The following is a 20,116-nucleotide window of genomic DNA, read 5'->3' as shown; positions in this document are numbered from 1 at the left end:
TGTTTTTCCACTCCTAATGTTGAAAATGCGTTGATTTTCTTCAGTCAAGGAGCTCTCAACAAACATAAGCTTAAGTACGTCCCATCACTCAGCACTTTATTGCCTCTTTCACTTAATTGGCGTGACCGGTTAAACTTGTCGCGGTGCATGTTCAAGCCGAGCAAGCGTAGCAAACTTTCTTCTCCAAACACATTTCCACGCACTTATTGGCTGCGAGTGTTATTGGAGGAAATGCCGATACTGCGTAGTAAAAGAAATCATGCTCCAGGACCCTTTTATGGAATACCAGTGCCCAGATAAAGTTTTTTTTTTTTTTTTAACTGTATGCCCCGTTTAGGACAAGCTAAAAAATGTGTGTACTCACACAGTACACTGGAAAAAAACTTTGATTCTACACAATTTTTTGGTATAATTTACATTTACAAATATATATATATATATATATTTTTTTTTTTCTTTTTTTTTTTTCTTGTTATATATATATATACATATTTTTTTGTTATATGTATATATATATATTTATATATATTTTTCTTTTTATTTATATATATATATATATATAACAAAAATATGTATAAATATATACATATTTTTTGTTTTATATATATATATTTTTTTTGCTATTTATATATATATATATATATATATATATATATATATATATATATATATATATACTTATATATATATTTTGTATTATATATATAAATATATATATATATATATATATATATTTATATATATATATATACTTATATATATATTTTGTATTAATATATATATATATATATATATATATATATATATATATATATTATTTTTTGTTATATGTATATATATATATATTATTTTTTTGTTATATGTATATATATATTTATATATATTTTTTTTGTTATATGTATATATATATTTATATATATATTTTTCATTTTATATATATATATATATATATATATATATATATTTTTATATATATATATATATATATATATATATATATATATATATATATATATATATATATATATATATATATATATATATATATATATGTAAATTATACCAACAAATTGTGTAAAATCAAAGTTTTCTTTCAGTGTACCGTATGAGTACACATATATGAACAAATAAGCAAAAAACCTGCAGGTAACTGACATTGAACTATAAGCTGCATGGCTCAAATAACGAGAAAAAAGCTGCAGGTTATCGTCTGAACATACGGTAATCAAAGAACCATCTTAAGAGCTAATCAGGTTTGGGTCCTAATTGCCAATCTTCATGTGCAAGCTTCAGAAGATAACAAAAACGTTTTTGACCTCCTCGAGTGGGTGGCATCATCAAAGCCAATTTATCGACGTCCATACTTGAGTGTGATATGGATTGATATTTCCACCGCAAACCACAAGACTAGATAATCGTTGGAATTTTACTCCGCACAACATTTGCATTTTTTCCCCCCGCTTTCAAGTGGAGACTTTCTTCCATGCGTGGTCACTCGCTAGCGAGGAGAAGACGGCAAGCCAGCTTGTCTCTGCGGTTTTACGCACCCCCGCAGTGCCAATCCCGTTTTTAACCCCTGGGGGAAATTTTGACCCAACTGGGGCGTTTTGATGTTTTTGATGTGTGATATCAAAGGAAACGCATACAAAAAAACAACACTAGGAGGCTAAACTATTGCATGGATTGCCAAAACATGACAACTTTCAATACGCCACATTGCCGTCCCTTCTAAACTGGAGGTAGTGTCAAATTTAGCCCATGTCAGCCTCATTTACTGCCATTCAAAATTGGAAAGACTGTCAGTTTTGAACACATTGAAAACCCCATGTTTTATCATGCATTTCCCCCAATTTTTGCAGGAATCCTTTCAACTCCGACTCGCGAACGGGGCAGAATAGAAATGTTCATGTTGACACCCCAAAACCACCGGGTGGCGCTAGCGGCCAATTTATGACATTTGCATTTTTTTTCAATGGACTTTGCTGACTGGCTTAGCCTGGACTCCCATCATGCAAAAGTCTTCATTGTATCATAAATATTCTTATTTCACTTGATAGAAATATACAGCATAGTTATTTTTAGTATCATTTATATATATATTTATATATGTGTGTGTGTGTGTGTGTATGGATAGGGCTGATGCCACTGAATATTTGAAGGGGTTGAAAGTAAATTATTTCTATTTGACGACGTTACGAGCCTTTCAATGTCAGCCCAATTTGGGTGATAATAACGGCAGGCTAGTGAAAAATCCCAAGACGCCTTTTGTGCTTTTGCACACTTACTGCAGCACACATCATAAAATGCTGACTGCAATCATACGGGAAACGCTAGCAACCACACCAAAACAACATTTGCTTTTGTTTAACCCTGAAAATTGTACCAAAAGGCAGAGTGAAAATCCGCTAGCAGGTTCTGCACCAGAACTTAAAACTGGCTTTATAATCCGGTGCGCGTTATAGTGCGAGAAATTACCTTCGAAGAGAGAAAAAATGTGTGAGATATAGAAAACATGTGCTTTAATTTCAATAGAAAATGAAGAAAAGTATTACAGCAGAGTTATTCAAGTCCCATGTATGTAATGATTTACCCAACGACAGCTAAAAATGATATAAACCAAACGAAGCTCTTTTTTTCTCTTATTTTAATGCTAAGATTTACTATTTTCAAACACTGATAGTTCTGTTCTCCTTCATATTAACATGATCACTCTCCCGCTGACTGATCTTTTTTTTTCACAGGCCGGATTGAAAAGCTTAACGCGCTGCCAACATGTGTCACGCTAATTCCATTTTGAGTGTTGTACAACAGCTGACAATGTTAATAAGTTATATCAGTGGTTCTGAAATCACGATGCATGTACCCCTGGGGGTACACGGAGGCACGTCAATAACCATGTGAGATTTAACGAGTGTTTTGGCACTTATCCGCTCATCTCATTCAATGCAGTGACAGGAAAGCGGTGGTTTTCCTTTTCAAATTAAGAGCAAATTGATTGGAGCATGAAGCAGCCTATTGTTTATGTATACATGAGTATATAATTACATATATTGTGCGTATATACACACAGTATATGCAATTATACACTCTAAAATAGAAAATGTGTGATTGCAAATGTTTTATGATCATTTAAGCCCGATCTATTACATTTTAAAGTTCCACATACAGTATAATTTTACATTTTTAATTTGTAATTTTATTAATTTAATGTATAATTTATAATTATTAAACAATAATAACAAGAATACATTATTTATAATAATTATTATATTTTATTTATAATATTAATTTCAAATTGCTTTACTTTGTGAATGAAGGATCTCCTGAACAATTGATGACATAAAAACGATCGCTCGTTTAATATATATATATATATATATATATATCAAGTTGGAGGGATCCTTGTGACATAGTACTAAAAAGAAATAAACAAGAATTGGGATGAGATGTGGTTGGTGGGAAGGGGGGAGGGGTCTGCATATTTGGTAGTAGAGGGGAAGGGGGGGGGGGTGCAAGTCAAAGGTTAAAAGGTTGTATATTTGGGAGCAAGGGCTTGTTAGTAGAGGTTAGCCAAATCAAAGGTTAAAGTGTTTGAACCTGACAGCGAGTAACAAGAAGCAGGGGCGCAAACAAACACTCCTTTAGGCTCAGCTGGAGACGAATTGTCATGAATGCTACTGTAATAACAAGAATTAGGCAACGGCGGTGCGTTCAAGAACCGCACGTCTCATTAAATCACCTACAATTCGTTTCGTTGTCGAAGACCGCTGTATTTACATATGTGTGTATCTTTTAACGGTATAAAGCGCACATGACAGAAGGTGGTGCATTCAAGGACCCCGTCGGTTCACCAATCTCAGATTGGCACACAACGATAACGAAAACACGTTGGCTCAAATCAACTCCATGTTGTCTTTCAAGTGAAATAGTTTCCAAAAAGATGCTCCGTTCACGATCATATCTGTGACGTGCGTTTCAAGGTACCGGTTATCCTCCAACTAATGGTGCGTTCATGCACCACACCAGCTGGCCAATTTTCTCCAAAAGCAGCCGCGCGCGCTACGTTTATTACCGGAGTATATTTTGATTTACGCAGAGCGCCTCAAGTTAGGAGCTGTGATGCGTTCAACGAACACATCATCGGACCAAATCACATGACGAAAACGTGCATAATAATCACGCTCGGAGGTCCAATAAAATTAGCAACCAAAAAAAAAGCATTCGATCCTCGCGTAGCGCCATTTAAAAAAAAAAAACAACAATTTACGCGCAAAGTGTCACACGCGTCAACAAGCGAAAAAAAAAAAGCTGCAACAATGCATGCATGCAAAAAGAGAAGAAAAAAAACGAAATGTCCACTTACTTTTGGCTTCTTCATATGGAACGACAGGGGACAAGCTCGAGTTGCGCGAAAGCCTATTTTATTTTACTTCTACGGGCAGGAAACGGGTTGTCATCATCTTGTGTGCACATATCCAACGCGTCAAAATTAGTATCCGATAAGAGGAGGCCCCCACTCCCTCAAAAAAAAAAAACAAAAAGAAAAAGTGAAAAAAGAAAACAATAAAAAAAAGAAAGAAAAAAAAATCAAAATCAACAAAAATGAAATAGGACTTTGTTGGTGGAGCGAGGACGTAGTCGGACGACTCGGGTCAAGTGACGACTGACTGACTGACTGACTCACTGACTTTTGCAAAGAAAAAAAAAAAGCGTCCTGGCGGCGCGTACATCCAGAAGGCTTCCGCTCACGAAGGGCGCAAAGCTTTATAATGCGCACTGCAAACTACGGCGACTGACAAAGAGAGAGAGGGAGAGAGGGAGAGAGAGAGAGAGAGAGAGAGAGAGAGAGAGAGAGATCCTCCTCCTGCTCTTCCTCTTCCTCTTCCTCTTCCTCCGCCCTGGTGGCCGCTTTTACGTTCACTTTTTAGCGCCACTCAAGCGCGTTCATTTCATTCAAATTAAATTAAGAAATTAAAGACATAAATGTAAGCATTCAATTCAAGAGTTTTAGTGTCACGTGCATCGCAATACCGCACAATGAAATTCTTATTCTGTTCACCAGCCGGAGCAGGCTGCATTCCATAATCGAGCAAATAATAAAGTAGGCAAAAAAAAGAACAATACTAGATCAATGATGGCGGTAATAATGACCCCCTAATGAATAAATTAAATAAATCATAGTAATAATAATAATAATACAATGTCATTAATTCATTAAGTTTCATGAATTCCATTTTTATTTCTTTTCCTTTTCATAAGGTGTCATAAAGTGTCGAAATGATCCACTTTATAATATAGCGTTCTTATTTTATATAGTATGCATTAAGCACTAGCTGAATCCATCCATTTTCTAGAGCCGCTTATCCTCACAGGGGTCGCTGGCTTGCTGGTGCCTATCCCAGCTGGCTGGGGCGGTAGGCGGGGAAATGGTTGCCAGCCAATCACAGGACACACTGAGACCGACAACCATTCACGCACCCAATCACACTTAAGGACAATTTAGTGTGTCCAATACCTGCCATGCATGTTTTCAGAGTGGCCACGCAGGCTCGGGGAGGACACGCAAACTCCACACAGGAAGGCCGGAGCCAGGCGGTTTTGAACTGGGGTCCCTGAACTGCGAGTCGGACGTGCTAACCACCGCTCCGCCTAGCTAAAGCCATTCTCCTCAAATGGTGTAATTGCACATCCACCGCACCAGGTGGCGCGGCGGCGCCGTCATTGTCGAATTCTGCGGGAGTTATAAACATTTACATGTATTATATGGAATCATTTTAAGCCTTATAAATGACAACTGACTTATTTCGCATTCGAGTTCAGGATATTCAAAAAAATTGGTCTGTTTTGAGTTATGCGGTTATTAAAAAAATAAAAAAATCCACTTGTACTCCGAGAAATACGGTAGGTCAGTAATGATCATTTGATCAATTTTTTTTCAAAATACACAAGCGAAGGCAGCTTTCCCGATTTCTGTCCAAAGTGCCAAATACTCAACAGGTCCCGAGAACGCGACGACCGAAATAAAGACTGAATTTCTGACGAGGTTGAGAGGTGACGAGCGCAGCGCGTCCCCGACGGGCCTCTCGCGCAGTCAGCGCTTTTTTAACCTCGGCTTCTTCCCTTGAGGGCTAACCTCGGGGAAAAGGAGAATGGATGGACTCAACGTTTCCTGTTAGCGGAGCTGCATTAGCACTTTCTTCTCGGGAAGCGCGTGCTTGTCTTTATGTATAGCTTCCAATAGTTGGACGCTTTAAAAGTGGTTACACTTTTAAAACACTTTCGGGACTTTCATGAAAGGCGCAATACATTTTTATCTAAATCCAGTACAGTAGACCATTACAGTAGACCCCCAGGTTACGACGTCCCTGGTTTACGTATTTTTTTCTTGGAAAAACTTGGAATACTACGTTTTTTTTCGTTCCCTCTTTAAAGCATTTCTCACACTTTATGGCATCAAAAACTGTCATGACCTGCGGGGCTGTGTTGATGTTGTTTTGTCTTCCTCGTCAGGCTTTTATTGGTAATTGTTTTTATTTTCTGGTTGCTTCAAACTGCCTGTGCTGCAACGTGGCACTAAGATGCCGGTCTGCTATTGGTCGGCAGCTTGTTTCGCAACAATGTAAAAACTAGAGCAAAACAGAAAGAATTTCCTCTTTTGTAAATTCCTGTGTTTATCTATGTAAGTTCGATATTTTTTGTGGCTTACGTTTAGTAAAATGTCCCACATTGAAAGCGGTCAGTGAACGCCTCGCCATTGTAACTTTGAACGCGCTCCAAGCAATTGTTTTTGCTTTTCCTCTCGACGCAGCTCGAGTTCATTTTGCCGTAAATACCCGAACTTGCGCAGCATCCGTGTTTCACCAAGTTTATGATTGTGTGTATTTGCCAAAAAACGGCATTTAAGAAACGAGTCAAACGGACTACCTTTTCGTGTTCTCTAACCGGTGACATCTTCATTGAATCAGATGGAAACATCATAACGTTTACGCGATCGAGTAATCTTCCTGTGCGTGAACAAAGATGGACTCGAACAGTGGTTCAGTCTGCTCGCTTCTTCTATTGAAAATAATGTCGTTGCACCCTCAGCTAACACAAGCTGCTGCTAGCTGCAACAGGCGCCGACTGATATATATATACATATATATATATATATATATATATATATTTTAGTGGAATTACGGTATTACGCAAGAGTGCGCAGTCCTGGGATGCACCGGCACCCAAGACCACACACTAACCATGTTGTTTTCCACTGCAAACTGGGTGAAACTTTCCACGCAGAACACAAAAAACGGAGCTTTTATCAGCCATTAAATGCTGATTTCATCTTTTGTCAAGAGTTTTTGGGGGCTTTACAAGCGTACAAATTTTTCCTTGGAATCAAATGGACACCGTAGGGGGCGGGGACTATAACGGACCCTGTGCCCGGACTACAACAGGCGGCCTTGTGAAATCCCACAATCGGAAATTCTGCCTGAGCGATGGCAGACATGTGAGGACAAACATTCTTCTGTGATCTTAACAGCGTGTGTGTGTGTTTTTTAATTTGTTATAAACACACACATGACTGTTTTCCGACACACGTGAGCCGCTCAACACTTCCGGCTAACGTCGCAAGTTTTTTTTTTTTTTTTGGATCACCATAAGATCAACTGTATGTGGGCCACAAACATACTTTTATACAGTGAGCCCCTTTGTCTCGGATTTACGTCAAATGTTGTTTTTTCTGTCGGCGGAAATAAAATCGGCACTTTCATCAAGTATCGGTTTCATGTGGAGATGACCCGTTATCTGAAAGGGTTTTCTGGTTCGCGTTTATTTCAAATGACAGATTCAGGGACCACTTTTTGTCGAAGCATTACAAATGTGAGTACTCAACTCAATCACTGATACCAAGACATGATACCGTACCTTTTTTATTGTTCTAATTTGTGATTTTTAGTTCATGAGCATAAAACTGCTTTAAGAGAATGGCAGATTTGATACCCATATATATATATATATATATATATATATATATATATATATATATATAAAATGATGTCATCGTGCCAGCAGATATTCAAATATACAAAACATGCAGGAACTGAACACCCAAATAAGGCTTTTAAATTACAGCAGGAAATGCCTAATTGGAGCATAGTAAGTAAATTTTTCATCGCAAATTTAAAAACTCAGCCATTAAGTCACATGTTTTCGATTCTATTTCATTGTTGTTCCAAAAATTGACACCTTGAACAGATACACACAATTGCTTTACCAGTAGATTGTGTCTTGGTGGTTAGCAAAAATGACAAAAAAAACAAACATGCAGATACGCCGCACTGGACAATAAGCCGCAGGGCTCAAATCATAAGAAAAAAGTTGTGGCTCATAGTGCCCTAGTAACCCTATATATATATATATATATATATATATATATATATATATATATATATATATATATATATATATATATATATATATATATATATATATATATATATATATGCATGCACACACATTTAACCCTTGTGGATTTATGTTACAAATTATGGAAATTCCTTTGATTTTTTTTATTATATCATAAAAGAATCAATGGGAAGAAAAAAAAAACACTATAGGGGGCTGAAATTTCCAGCAGATCATTACAACATGTAAAATTTCAAAATTCAACTGTTCTGACATTTTTATGTGATTGCAGCTGGACGTGCGAGATTTTGTCGACAAAAATAATCGTTGTCCACATTTTGGACCAGGTAAAACTATTGTAGTTACAATTTTTGAGAAGCATTTTAATAAGATCCATTACATTGATATAACTGTGATTTTTGCAACATTCCGTTGAGTGGCGATCAAACTATGTAACCAGAAAATTCTTTGTTGACTTGTTTTTCACCTTAGGGCAGTTGGTGGTTGTAGAAAGTAGTCAATGGCTATGTCTTATAGCATACAAAAAAAAAAAAAAATCAAGGAGGCTAAAATATTGCATGGATCGTCAAAACATGACGACTTTCAATATGTCCACACTGACATCCCTTCTAAATGCTTGCAAAACGGGAGGTCGAGAGGTAGACCCGATAGGTGTAAAATTTAGCCCATGTCAGGCTCATTTACTGCCATTCAAAGTTGGAAATATTGTCCATTTTGGACATTGTATCTTTTCTAATAGTGACATGTATGGTGATTTTCCCCGTAAGGAGAATAAATATCTTTGTGTTTGAAGAGAAGTTCCAGTGATTACTCATCGTCACATGGCAGCCCGTGTTTGTGAAGCCTACCCAGTCACAATGGCGGCATCACAGCGGCCTATGTGTAAGCTTAGTCAGAGCGGAATTTCTAAACGCCTGACGATGAGAACAAAGCTTCGGGCTCTGACTCAGTCCATCTGTTGTAGTTCTCGCGATAACTATTCCGAATCGGTCTTGGAGAAAGTCGTATCTTAACTTGCGCTTAGCTTAGGAAAACAAGCGAAGCTGTGTGGGTCTGACGAGTTATAAATGTGATGCAATCGGGGTTTTTTCCGGTCGACGTGATAAACAGGGGAGGATATTGGCTAATGTCACGAAATTCCTATTTTTACCCACAAAACAAAATCAACATTTGTTCAAATACCCTAATTCCCTGTTTATACGTTGCACATAATTTTAGGGTCAAACTGTCAAACCGTGTATAGTATAGTGTATAGTACGCATCCAACGATTTGGCAACAATGTACACGCACATTTTTGAAATTACTTCAGATTTTCTAATACAACGTACGTAAGTTATATATTAATTGTGATAAATGAGAATTTGCAATTGAGTAACAGTAACCAGGCATTTATTAAAAAAATACAATTCCAATCCATGAAGTCTGTGAGTAGTGACAAGTGGCGGCCATTTTGGACTTTTTTTCCAAAGAACATGGAATGAGCATTTCAAACGCTTCTAAAATCCACCGTAGTAAATAAATTCACCAAATGAAAGAAAACAAAGATTGCTTTCGAACCGATTCTGCCGCCCGTGCTGATTTTCTACCCGCAAATTTTCCATCTGCGCTACTTGTCAATTTTAAGAAATGTGTAGACGTTTAGAAATTTTGACCAGCTCATAAATTTGGTGGACATTCAATCAGAGAAGACAAAATGAAAAAAAATGAACATGTTGAGAAATAATGTCCATATTGGTTTACTCTGATTGGAGGATTTGTTTTGTCCTTTAGGATAGCCCATAAAAACTTTCCTTGAATATCCATTGTTCCCATTACAAAAGGCTCAATTTCTCCAAACCGTTTCGTCCAATTGTTAAAATTCTTTCTGTGTTGTTCTCTGGTAGAAGTGTCCTTTCCAAACATGCTTTTGGTCAGATTTGTTTTTTTTTAAAAATCATTTCATGCTACTTTTTCTACCATTACAAACTCCAAGAAGAAGCTACTTATGCGCCAATTTTATTTTAAAAGTGACAAAATCCATGTGACAAAAAGTGACCTTGGCAAAGCCCCCCCTTTTCATTTGAAAGGATTTACTAGCTTGACCTGAAAATTGACAACAGCTGCCGCTAATTGGCCTCCGCTGCCCGAAGCCAATCGAAGCTTGTTTTGACATTTTCGTGTCTTCTGATACCAAGTACACAGAAGGACTTACTTCCAAGTACTACCTCTTCCACTAAGATTCTGAATGTCAACAGAATTTGGTCAAGTTACTTGCACCTCACAAATATATACGTCAAGATATTTTCACCACGATCTGATTACTTTATAATATATATGTTTTTTAGGCTTCTTGTTGGCAAAGAAATCTATGAAAGAAGACTAAGACGAGCCCATCTGCTAAGCAGCAAAATAATAACCCAGCTCAAACAAAGATTGACTTTTCTTGCCGGCAAGGGAGGACTTAGCTCTCACTCTCGTGTTCGCCTCAGAGCCGTCGGAGCCCAGCCGTCCCCGCCTGCTTTTTATTCATTCGGCAAAGCACTGCACATCAGAAAAAGAGCCAGCCGGGCGCCGGGTCAAGGTTTCGGTTTACACTTTCCTGCGTCAACAGTTTTATCTAAGGACTGGGGCCAGATGAACGAGGACCGCATAGATGGATAGCAAGCATCTAGACGAGAGGTAAACATATAACGATAACACCCGATATATGATTTCCTTCACAGTTTCTCGTCATTCATCGTCAAAACGGGCGGCTGTCAGGACACGGAGGGTTCAACATGGCGTCCGTCCCCAAAGAACTGCCGGTGAGGGACAAATACATTGACGGGAGAAAACTTTCCATCGTGGCTTAATTCGTCTTTTTCCTTTAGGTGTCTTGTATTTCTTCGGCAAAACAGAAATCCGTTTCAGTTCGTCCGTCCCCGACGGGCTGCTCGCCAATGCCGGTGAGTGGATTTTCCTTTCCGAGACAGTTTTAACAGGTGTAAAACCATTTTGAGAAACAGGCAGAGAAAATCGCGAGAAAATGTCAACTTTTGCGCAAAAGATAATTATCATACAAATCTAACAAGGTTAAAACAGTGGTTATGAGGACTAAGAACCATTCAGGTTCTTAGAAGGAAACGTGGACACCCTGCTGTTGATTTGATACACTTGAAAGTATTTCATCTGTTTTTGTTTGCACCTGAAATATGAAATCAATGACTCTTTAAAACGGATGGAAAAAAAAAGCTTGCGGTTACTTAAATGTCTCTACACTACGCGTACATCTGCAAAGTCAGAAGACTGCAGCATTTTTAAGCTCGATTATGATCGATGCTGATTCCGTTATTTTGTTTTTTCCCCCCCCCCTCTCCTCGGGTCACATCAAAGCTGCTCTTTAGTACTGTGCTGGTTTGCTTTGTGAAACAGGAAGTAGGCAGAAATTTGAAGCAGCCATTAAAGATGACCTCAGGCAAAACGGACTAACGCGCACGTGTCCCGCACTGACAAAAGAAACGCGCCGATTCTGCCAATAAGACTCATTTCCGTTTGACATTTGCAAATGGCGTCGGGGAAAAAGTGGGGAAAACAAAATGATGCACTGTCACACTTTCATATCTCAAAGCGACAGCAAATTTTCTCAAACTGCTATGACCGATTGAGTGGTCCATGTCCTGCTGGTCACGTCAGCAGCTGTCGCCAAAATTCGACACGCCGAGCTGCAATCTCCATCTTGTTGACTCGTTTGTTACCTGTGACCCTGTTACCTACTTTTGACTGCATGTGTTCAAAGCAAAATCGCAAGCTGGAATATCGGTCAAGATATTCGGACAGCGTCCCCTTTGTAAGTTTTCTATTTAGTGTTGTTAAGATCTACTCTGCTTACCCAGAACTCATAATTCAGGACATAATGGTATGGCCTTTGTGACTCTGACTTGACTCGGACTTGTGGACTCAGACTCAACATAGACCGAGACCTCTGACTGACTTGATTTGGAACTTGTGGACTCAATTTGTATGTGGATCTTTGTGACTGACTTGACTCAGACTCAATTTGGACGCCGACTGCTGTGACTCTGACTCGGCTTGGATCTTGTGTACTTGACTCAACTTGGACTCAGACATTTGTGACTGAGTCGACTTGGAACTTGACTCAGACTCAGTTTGTAGTCAGATCTTTGTGACTGACTTGGACCTTGTAGATTCAGACTCAACGTACTCAAACCTTTGTGACTTTGACTCGACTTGGACCTTGTCGACTCAGGATCGACTTGGACTCAGACTTTTGTGACTGACTTGACTCAGACTCAACTTGGACTCTGACTGCTGTGACTATGACTTGGACCTTGTATACTTGACTCAATTTTGACTCAGACATTTGTGACTGACTTGACTCAGACTCAACGTGGACTCTGACTGCTGTGACTATGACTTGGACCTTGTATACTTGACTCAATTTTGACTCAGACATTTGTGACTGACTTGACTCAGACTCAACGTGGACTCTGACTGCTGTGACTATGACTTGGACCTTGTATACTTGACTCAATTTTGACTCAGACATTTGTGACTGAGTAGACTTGGAACTTGACTCAGACTCAATTTGTATTCAGATCTTTGTGACTGACTTGACTTGGACCTTGTGGATTCAGACTCAACTTGGACTCCAACCTTTGACTTTACTTGGATTCTGTCTTTTGTGACTCTGGTTTGACTTGGACTCGGGCTTGTGGGCTCAGACTCTGCTTGGACTCTGACCTTTATGACTCCGACTTGACCTGGACTCAAATCTTCTCAAGTAAATCAAGTCAAATTTATTTGTATTGCCCCAAATCATGACAGTCTTAAGGAGCTTCACAGGTGGAAAAAAAATCACAGAGCACATCACAAAGACTCAGAATTGGACTCAGACCTTGGTGACTCTGACTTCACTTCAATTGGGACCTTCTTGGACTCGACTACAGCTCTAGTCATGAATTCTCTGGTGTCACCAAAACACATCTGATGAAGTAAAACAAGGTAAACAACCTCAACAACACTACACAAGTGATTGTCTCATCAGAAAGGATTGCGGTAATTTGAAAAATAATCCCCTCAAGGAGAAGCTTTGATAACATGCAGGATACCAGCCCTCGAGGACTGGAGTTTGACACCTATGACGTAAAGCATTATTTGGAAACTCCGCTTGCCAAACCGTCACCTTCATTTATGGCTGTTGCCAAAACGCAGCTGAGAAAGATCAATGTCTTTGACAAGAAAACCACCGCTCTTAATTCCTGTTGCCAAAACACCGCGGACAAATAGCAACATACTAAATGGACACAGCCAACGCGGATGTTGAAGCGGCACTGAAAAGGACAATTGTAAAAAAATGGACACCATTGAAGAATGCGCCCCACCCCCCACGTGGCCCACCTTTCGTCCCGGGCCCGTGGTGGGTCTTTCTCTAACCAGGGACAGAGAAGATAAGATTGAAGCCAATTTGGTTTTAAACGCTGACGGACACCAGACAGAGCCGCAGGGTTCCGTGGACGTGTCCGCCGTCCGCACCTTCTTTAATGTCGACGGCGATTTGACAAACGGGAACTTTGGTGCCACAATGGAGGCTGGATGATCATGCTAGATGTGTTCCAGCACCTACGAGGACATTTTCAGGGTTCTAAAACTGTTCTTGAATGATGCTTGGGAAAAAAAAGGTCAGTTTCTTTCTAAAATATCATTTTTGATTGTCCTTCATTGGCTACTGCAGAGGCAGCGTGGGAATAGGGTCACGTACAATCAAAAAACGCTTTCCATTTGGGGGTGCGCCAAATCTGTCGTCTTGTTGAAGCTTAGGCACTTTATTACGTTTCGGAAAGCTTTGGGGGGGGGGGGGGGGGGGGGGGGGGCTTTTGGGACTGTGTATAAAGATCAAATACCAACATAAACACTTCACACTCTGTTGCGATGCGAAAAACAGTCTGGGTGAACTGGAAATCAAGCCGTAAGCCAAAAGCAGCTGTTAACATTTTGATGTGTAATTAGATACAGTGAAAGTACATTTTTACATCCACTTTATATATAAATATTTAAAAAGTCCCAAGCGCCCCGATTAAAATCTATCATCACTAAATTTTTTCATTTTTTTTTTTATATGCATATATAAGAATTTCATTGTATGGTACAACTATACAAATGACAATAAATCTTTTTTACATCAATATTATATAAAATAAATAATAAAATAATATAAATAAATATAAAAAAATCCCTTATATATATATATATATATATATATATATATATATATATATATATATATATATATATATATATATATATATATAATATTACATAATTTTTTCGCAGTTTTATTTATTTATATATATAAGAATTCATTGTGCGGTACAACTATACAAATGACGATAAATCTCTTGAATTTTGAATGTTCTCTGTGACCACTAAAGTTAGGCATGGGTAGTCTTATACTTGCGTTTTTGTGAAATTCACCCTAATTGAAGAAAAAAGACTTATACGCAAGGTCGATTTGTACTCAGAGAAATACTGTGGTACTTTTCAGTCAATAAATTTCCCCTACCAAAAATCTTTGACCAGTAGTATAATTTTTGGAGAAAATAACATAAAATTCATCCAAATGGCAAAATCCCGTTGCTGTGCGCTATTTTTAGAACAGGCCCACGAGGTCCTTACGACTGACGTAAACATGTGATTTGCCAGTGCTTGTGAGATTCAGACCTCTTTTTTTTATGCTTTATAGGAGCTCTTGTGGCTTGTAACTAGCCAGTCTTCAAAGCAACTCATGATTTAAAAAGTTCAAAAATGAAATAATGCGTTAAACGAGAGAACCACGGCTGTGAAAATGGCAGATTAAACGATGCAGTACTACATTTCATGGACAAAGTCCCTGTGCTAATATAGACATCCATCTCATTTTGGACGCAACAGAAAATTACGGGTAGAAATTCGGGTCCCATTTGAACTCTGTTGCAAACAAAAACAGCAGCAGGAAAGCTTAAGCTTCTGTCAGATGATCTTTTTGACATTCCAACAGACTCCAGAGTGTTTGCTCCAAAATGTTGTGTTTATAATTTACCGGGGAAAACCCGTGTGTTATGACAGCGGTTTTTGCCGACAAAGTTCACCAGCGCTTCAAATTTTTAAACAACCTGAAAAGTAGTAGTAGTACGAGTGCAGTATGTCATGAGTGCAGACAGAAGTAGACCAGCGCCTGAAGAATGACGGACCAGAAAAAAAAATTCAAATGTAAAACTACTGAAGTGATGTTAACTTTAAGTACCAAAACAGTAAAAAATAGTTAGTATGAGTGCATTATGCCATGAGTGCAGACAGAAGCAGACCAGCGCCTGAAGAATGACGGACCAGAAAAAAAAGTCAATTGTAGAACTACAGACGGGGTGTTAACTTTAAGTGTAAGTACCAAAACAGAAAAAATAATTACTATGAGTGAAGTATGTCACGAGCATAGACAACAGTAGACCAGCGCCTGAAAAATGACGGACCAGAAAAAAAAGTCAAATGTAGAACAACAGACGTTGTGTTAACTTTAAGTTTAAGTACCAAAACAGAAAAAATAATTACTATGAGTGAAGTAGGTCATGAGCGCAGACAGCAGACCAGCGCCTGAAGAATAATGGGCCAGAAAAAAAAAGTCAAATTTAGCACTACAGACGTGGTGTTAACTTTAAGTGTAAGCACCAAAACAGAAAAAATAATTACTATGAGTGAAGTATGTCATGAGCGCAGACAGTAGACCAGCGCCTGAAGAATGACGGACCAGAAAAAAAAGTAAATTTTGTTTAGCTTGAAAAATGACAGACTGATGATGATGAATGACGGAGCAGCAAAAAAAAAAAAAAAGTTGCCCACCTCTGGTAAAATATTGGCATATATCTATAAACACCGCAAAAACAATTCCACCAAGCACCAACATGAACTGCGTGCGTTTTGCTAAACCTGCTCAGCTGCAGCTGAAAAATGAGCCTGTAGCAAAAAGTGCCTCTCGCGCTTAAGTTTCCATTTGCATGCTAGCTTGTTGGTTTCCTTGCAATCTTTTCAAAGAAAACTTTGTAAACTGCAAAATTTATACTTTGCCAAAATTCTCATTCCCTTGTGGGATTTGCGCCTCGTCCCGAGTAACCACGTTAAGTCCAATTCAAAGTACACGTTCAAATCCTGACGTCGTGAGCGGAATAAATTGATCTGGGAAAAATTAATTTTCACCCGTAAACATCCCGGAATGGGTGAAAATATGCAACTGTGTGCATGTTTTTCTCGTCAAGCATTTTGAACTTATGGACAACAGATATTCATCATACTTCCAAAGACTTGGCAACTAGATCAAATCCGTTTTGTTTTGCCTGTGTCCCCATGACGCATCTTTTTTTCCTCGCTTGAGGCCGGAACTGTTGCTCAACGACCCCCAAATATGTGACTGGATCGTTAACGTTATCTGAAAAACGAGCAAATGCGTCACTTGAAATGGAACAAAGTGTAATCAAATATATTTGGAGATCATTGTTAATAGCATGCGAAGACTCAAAACAGAACTAGCAAGACAATGGGCCCATGGCATGAGTTTGATGCCCAGCTTGCTAAAAAACGAAAAAAAAACATTTTTCCTACGGCTAGTGTTTTCAGACTGACGTTAACCCTTTTTTTTTAACTGTATTTTGCGTACCCGAAAGCCTTCAATGGTCTCAATTGCCTTATAATCAGATGCGCCTTCTACATAGCAAAAACCGCGAGTTTTCCGTTTTGGGGGAGGAAAAAAATAAAAAACAGTGGCCCGACGTTTTTTTTCACTTTACGACGTGGACTGCGATGTTTTTCGTCCCCTCTTTATGGCATTTTCCCCGCTTTACAACATCAACAACTGTCATGACGTGAGGTAGGCTGTGTTTATGTTGTTTTGCCTCCCTCTTCAGGCGTTTTTAGTGTTATCAAGAGGTTTTTTTTCCCCATTCTTCACATAGTACTTTCCACAAATCATATTTATTCTTAATTTCTGATTGAAGTTTGACTGAGCCATCTGATTGTTTTTTTGGCATTTCCTTTAGCGCAGCTCCATCTAATGGCTGCATAAGGCAACTCTAGCCATTACTGTAGCTTCTATTCTATGCTCCTTATATTGCGATGCGCCCTATAAATGAAAACATTTTTAAAATAGGTCAATGCGGAAAATATGGTATACAGTTTTTGTCTTGATGGTGCAGTTAAAGTTTAAATCCGATATGGTTTTCATGACTATAAACTATTGTCTTTGGCGACATCTTTTGTGGCGCATATTCAAGATTAGCATGCTACTAGCAGCTAGTAGCTAGTTAGAGTATTAGTGGATGAACAGGTCTTGTGTCCACCTATTACTCGTCAGCTTCACTCCATTCACCCCGCGTAAGCTATACACAGCAGAGACTAAGCGAAAGTTAACAGTTAATTACGTTTGCTAGCTCGTGAGCTAACGAGCTAATGAGCTTATGGGCTAACAAGCTTGTTTGACAGTGGTATTGTCATCCAATACGTTAGCTCAGTGTCGTTTTGTGTCTGTTCTACTTAAGTCAATGTTAGCTGTTTATTCCATTTGGTAGCTTGTAAGCTAGCGCGATAATGAGCTGTATTGTTATTTAAATTTGACCTTTAATTTTGATTATTGGGGTTAAAGTTTCCATCGTCGTTCATATTTCCGTCACTTGTATACAGGATATTTACTTGTATACAGGATATTTACATTTTTTTCAGATAACGTTGGATTTTTCCGTGCGTTTTCTGTCAAGCGGCTTTGAACGCCACATATTATTGAAGCTAGTTTGTTGTTATGTGAAGACCTTTTTAAAGACTTGCGAGGACCTATGTGGTTTTCGCTTCTTTTCGTGCTGTTAATCGTCAAATGTTTAGCGTTTGATCGTGTTTTTTGTTTGTTTGTTTGTTTTTAGTGTGTCCGGACAGTATTTTAACACACCGAAACGCTTCGATGACCCCACCAGCGTAATCTAAAATCATCCCAGATTACAATGCACTTGTAAACAGGAAGTGGAGATCCCCTTGCAGTCAACGCGATTAGCGGACTAAGAATAAAACCGCATGTCCGCCTCGATTGTGGCAGGTCAAATTGTTTTGAAATGTAGTCAATATATGAAGAGAAAAAAGAAAAATAACCAAAAAAAAAGTTTTTATTTTCCTATATGAACAGCTTTTGTTTATATTCGGTGTATTGTCAGAATATGTCATTGTAGGATTTAATTGAATAATTTAAATTATTGTAGTAACCATTCTAATAATATGACTTCAGTAAGTTATCACACAATATTATGAAAATTACAAAAAAAAAATCATCAAAATGAAATCTTATCCAAATCTTTTCATCTTCAAAATTGCACGGTAATACTGTATATTTTTTTAGATTTTTTATGAGTTTTGGAGAGATTTTTGTTTTTATTTTGTGCTTGTTTGTGATAATGTCATAGTTTGGAATCCGTCATGCAAAATTACAAATTTATTCTCGTAAAATTGCCATTTTTCTGAGTATTTCCTTTCAATCTTTTTTTTCATAATCTGAGATTTCTTGCATCATTGTTTTTTCTCATTTCCCACCAACAATTTACCCCACAGAACTAACGAACATAAAATTGACATCAGCTATGGCTGACATTTGACATATTCACATAAAAACACATATGTAACAAACCACTTTGGCCTGTTGCGTTGTTAGCACATCCTTTGAATTAATTTTGTAAGTAGAAGTATCACTCTTCCAAATTCTCCCACATCTCCCAAAACGATCGTTTGAAAACATTTTTCCAAAACGTGTGACGCGTCAAAGCAGCGAAAAAATCAGGAGCCTGGAGACAAAAACGTAAGAAGCAGCCCCGTATGAACTGTTGGTTTACGAGCCCGTTATTTTACTGTCGTCACGAAGGAACTCGTGCGGAATGCCCTTTTGATACCCAAAATAACCACCGACCTGGTTTGAGACCTTTTAAAAAATAAAGGTTGAAATGTGTGTGCAAGTGAGTCATACCACCCAAGTTGATAAGCATCAGGAGTTTTAAATCTATCGGAGGCGGCGCTCTTTGGTCTGGTAAACAACCGACAGGGACGGGATGACAATATGGCCGTTGTTGCACATGGGCCCGGCGTACGTAACCTTTCACGCCGAGCTACCGGGTCCGATCCGATTACGTGATTGCAAATTTCTTGGCAATCGGTCGCGCTCGCCTCGGGAGCGAGATCGATTTGTTGTTTTTGCTAGCTGGAGGCTCACGAGTCCTCGTTTGGTCCTTATCGGCGTTATCGGCCGCTTCGGGATTCCTTCTTCGAGCGGACGTTTTTTAGCTTTCGGCCAACGTAGCAAAATCCACCTCGGCGTCAGAGTTGGTTCCACTTCACAAATGTTCGTTCCTCCGCAGCTTTTGTGGTTTTTCCCGTTGCCGGGAAATTCTGAATGTTCAGAGTTCCGTCGTCACAAGGAAAGTACGTGAAAATGACACGTTTCACGAAGGTTTTGTGAACGTTTGCCACCCGCAACGAACCCGTTTTAAGCTCCTATCCCTCTGAGGAGCGAGCATTTACCTTTTTTGCCGAATGTAGCAAAATGTTCTTGTCAGAGTTTCTTAGGTTTCGGTCTTTAAATCCCTATCCTGCTGAGGCAAAAAAAAAACGCTAAAAACATCAAAATTGTATATACAAATTAAACGTGTGTAATAAAATAGTATAAGTGCTATTTAT

General features: G+C 38.5%; 2 protein-coding genes across 4 annotated transcripts in view; one reads left to right on the top strand and one right to left on the bottom strand.

The window, feature by feature from the left end:
• The window catches only part of kitlga (kit ligand a), a 47,666-nt gene extending 42,937 nt beyond the window's left edge, over positions 1 to 4,729 (bottom strand). The window contains exon 1 of the mRNA XM_088416458.1: positions 4,364 to 4,729. Within this exon, the coding sequence (XP_088272584.1) occupies positions 4,364 to 4,378 (15 nt within the window). The 5' untranslated portion in view covers positions 4,379 to 4,729. The remainder of the gene's footprint in view (positions 1 to 4,363) is intronic.
• LOC148422911 (uncharacterized) overlaps positions 1 to 18,392 on the top strand; it is an 85,133-nt gene extending 66,741 nt beyond the window's left edge. The window contains exons 6-9 of one of the 3 annotated variants that reach the window (XR_015865825.1): positions 11,116 to 11,196; positions 11,263 to 11,337; positions 13,235 to 13,393; positions 13,474 to 14,140. Coding sequence is in view for 2 of the 3 variants with exons in the window: in XM_088416459.1 (XP_088272585.1) it covers positions 11,116 to 11,196; positions 11,263 to 11,337; positions 13,235 to 13,294 (216 nt within the window). In the remaining variant the exon portion in view is untranslated. Of the gene's footprint in view, positions 1 to 11,115; positions 11,197 to 11,262; positions 11,338 to 13,234; positions 14,141 to 18,324 lie in introns of those variants that run through there. The other 2 variants (XM_088416460.1, XM_088416459.1) reach the window with 2 other exon arrangements.
• Positions 18,393 to 20,116: the final 1,724 nt, after the last annotated feature.

This window comes from Hippichthys cyanospilos, chromosome 6, assembly GCF_059441005.1.
Source record: "Hippichthys cyanospilos isolate Australia breed blue-spotted pipefish chromosome 6, RoL_Hcya_1.0, whole genome shotgun sequence".
In the NCBI taxonomy this organism is placed as follows: domain Eukaryota; kingdom Metazoa; phylum Chordata; class Actinopteri; order Syngnathiformes; family Syngnathidae; genus Hippichthys; species Hippichthys cyanospilos.
Note: the sequence above shows the minus strand (reverse complement) of the source record. Positions and strands in the feature narration are given on the sequence as shown.